This window comes from Oryza sativa, chromosome 5 (genome assembly GCF_034140825.1).
Source record: "Oryza sativa Japonica Group chromosome 5, ASM3414082v1".
NCBI lineage: Eukaryota > Viridiplantae > Streptophyta > Magnoliopsida > Poales > Poaceae > Oryza > Oryza sativa.
In genome coordinates, this window is record NC_089039.1 from 21,071,692 (window position 1) to 21,074,783 (window position 3,092).

Here is a 3,092-nt window from a genome sequence, read left to right on the forward strand (position 1 = left end):
CCATGTTTTTACCGTAGACCTTAATATATTTAATCCTGTTTCTTCGTTTGTGAATTAGCCAGTTGATACCCTCTACTGTTAAAAAAAATTTTGCAGCGTCTTGTCTTCGACCTATATATGAGCATGGGAACCAAAGATCTAATTTTTGGACCATATACCACTAGCATTCCTTGTTTACGTGGGACGGCAACAGTGAGGAACTGAGGAACATGTCCCACACGATGAACCACGAGTTGCTCCAAGCTGTCACAACAGGCAACAGGGACCTCTTTGAGCAAGTTATTGGGTCCAATGTGATTGTCACGGAAGCCCCCCTGACGGGCGTCACTGCGGAGGGGAACTCGGTGCTTCACATTGCTGCCAGCCATGGTTTCTTGGAGCTTGTCGAGGCAATTTGCCGTGTGGATGGCACACTTATCAGGGCAAGGAACAACTATTTTGATACGCCTCTGATCTGTGCTGCCAGAGCTGGGCATGACAATGTGGTCGCTCACTTCATCAGGCTAGCTGCTGCGGAGCATGAGGCGAACGAGGCACTGCTGGGTGCCCGTAACTCAGATGGTGCAAGTGCAATGCATGAGGCGGTTAGCAATGGCCATTTTGCTGTATTGGAGACACTTTTGTTGGAAGAAGCATGGTTGGGTTCAACGGTGAATGCAAGAGGTGTGTCTCCACTGTACTTAGCAGTTTTATCCGGCCGTGCTGACATGGTTCAGTTACTAATAGAACAATCTCCCGAAGTGGTGAGATCTCCAGCATACTATTCAGGTCCTGATGGGAAAACTGCTCTCCATGCTGCTGCTCTTGTGAGCGAAGGTACTATTTATGTATTTAAATTATATATTAACTATTTTAACTTCTTACACTATTTTTTTGAAATAAGCATGTCAGATATTTCAATAGCACCTTAGGCAATTTTTAATATCTGGAAATTTCTGCTGCATCGTCCTCACTAACCTGCTGGGATGACAACCCATTGCTGTTCTCCTGTCCTACATGCTTGAGGTAGTAATTTGGAAATGAGCCAGTGTACCAACTCATCTGTTCCAAATACGCTGTGCATAACAAAGATCTCTGCAGCCCATTTGTGATTTGTTCGATCAGTACTCATTCCTATTCATCTTATGTGTTCCGAATGATTTGAAGAACACACATGAGATTGCAGTGGGTGGTAAATCTTTATTGTTTTTTTAATCGAATAAGTTCATGTAGTTTTTGAAAGAGATAGGTTCATTTAACTTCCATTGGAACTCCGCGCTGTTGTTTCTTCAAAATAAATATTATGTGCAGTAAATACTCAGATAGATTTTTCTTTAGTACATAACCTTGTATGGATAAATCTGATAACTTTGAGGTAATTGCATGCTGAGCATTAGTTTCAGCTATACATGATACAAAGTGGTTGCATATCATAAAGCAGTGCATCAATCGACAATCAAATCTGTGTTCAATGGGTCAACTAATTGTAAATATCGTGCCTAGCTAGCTTTGCAGTTTTACTTTCTTCATACAATATATGGTTTTCACCTTGTTTACTTACAATTGAAGATATGACCGAGTCCCTGCGGCTCTCGATGCCAATGCTCACCAGAAGAGGCGATGATTTTGGAAATACAGCACTTCACTATGCGACTTCGGCTGGTAGAATTAGAGTTGTGAATCTTCTACTGGAGGATCCAACTCTCGCGTATCTTCCAAACAGTTATGGCCAATACCCTGTGCACATTGCTGCTATAAAGGGTCATGTCCATATTGTTGACCAGTTTTTCGAACTGTACCCTAACTGTGGTGAATTGCTTGACAACAATGGAAGAAATGCGCTCCATTGTGCTATTGAACATGGAAGGATAAAGGTGGTGACAAACATCTGCAAATCCCCAAGCTTCACACAGATGATGAATACAAGAGATAAGCAAGGAAACACACCGCTACATCTAGCTATAAAGCTTGGTTATGCATCCATGGCCTTCCCTCTTATGCTGGACGCTAGGGTGAGCTTAAACGCAACGAACAATGAAGGTCTAACACCTCTTGATGTTGCCATCTACAAGCGTGACCAATGGTGTACACTTTCCACAGTAAGTTAATTAGCACACGTTCATTCTGTTTTCTCTCATCCTTTTATTTATGTTCCTACTTTCTGTATAGTTCAACCCACGAATAATCACGATGATAAGCTGCTTGGAATGGCGTGGGGCTAACAGCCGTCCATGGTGCCTCCCTGAACGTCAAAGTGAGCAGCTGGACATGAGAGAGACTGAGAATATACTGTCAAGCTTGTACAGTAACTTGTCGCAGAACCTACTAACAATATCGGTGCTGATTGCAGCAGCGTCTTTTGCTGCGTTTTTTACTGTGCCTGGGGGCTATATTGCAGAAGGAGAGGATGCAGGCGTCCCGGTATTATCAGAGGTGCCGGCATTCATGTCATTCATGGAATTCAATGCTCTAGCATTGGGGTTCTCCATATCAGCAACAATGCTGCTTCTGTTAACTAGTCTACCCGACAGCTCTCAGAGGTATCGCAGGTATAACATTCGCTATTCCATCGCACTCGTGGAAACGGGGATTTTGGCTATGGTTAGCACCGTTGTTTACGTGGTAAGGCTGACACCCCTTCCAGCGGGTGATTGGTATGAGTTTCTTCATTTGAAGGGAGATCTCCATTTCTTCTTGCGATCTATGATAATAATGTTTATCCTAATCGCGAATAAACGGAGTCTTTGGTGGCCGCTGCGGTATGCAAGACTGATATACTCACAGTTTGGGTTGGAAGGTCTATTTGCAGCTCTCCTTGGCCATCGTCCGGTTCGACTGCTGAAGCAATTGAGGTCCATATATCCATGGCAGAACATATTTGGCATTCTGTCTAGTATTGTGATCTACGCCTTGATCATCATCCCAGTATCTCAAATGGACACAGGACTGCCTTGGCAAAGTTCACACAACTGGAACGTATGACTCAGCCACGGAGATGAAATTAAGTTTGTTGTACCCTAGTTGAGGAATGAGGATGTGCAAAATGTCTTGTATTTACTTGAAGGAATTCATTGTGACCGAAGCGTTATTTTTCCTTACGTCCAATAGCGCAG

General features: G+C 43.4%; 1 protein-coding gene across 1 annotated transcript; it reads left to right on the forward strand.

Annotated features, from left to right (window-relative positions):
- Nucleotides 1-221: 221 nt before the first annotated feature.
- LOC112939063 (ankyrin repeat-containing protein NPR4) lies at nucleotides 222-2,821 on the forward strand. The gene is made up of 5 exons (XM_066310921.1): nucleotides 222-663; nucleotides 769-816; nucleotides 1,549-2,078; nucleotides 2,299-2,528; nucleotides 2,764-2,821. Exons 1-5 carry the CDS (start codon nucleotides 222-224, stop codon nucleotides 2,819-2,821), a joined length of 1,308 nt encoding a protein of 435 aa, XP_066167018.1.
- Nucleotides 2,822-3,092: the final 271 nt, after the last annotated feature.

What these genes read in the sequence shown, in the direction of transcription:
- LOC112939063 (XM_066310921.1), top strand. Translation starts at nt 222, where the DNA reads ATGAACCACGAGTTGCTCCAAGCTGTCACAACAGGCAACAGGGACCTC. An exon ending in TGCTGCTCTTGTGAGCGAAG is followed by an intron (nt 817 to 1,548) that starts GTACTATTTATG and finishes TTACAATTGAAG; the next exon opens with ATATGACCGAGTCCCTGCGG. An exon ending in AATGGTGTACACTTTCCACA is followed by an intron (nt 2,079 to 2,298) that starts GTAAGTTAATTA and finishes AACTTGTCGCAG; the next exon opens with AACCTACTAACAATATCGGT.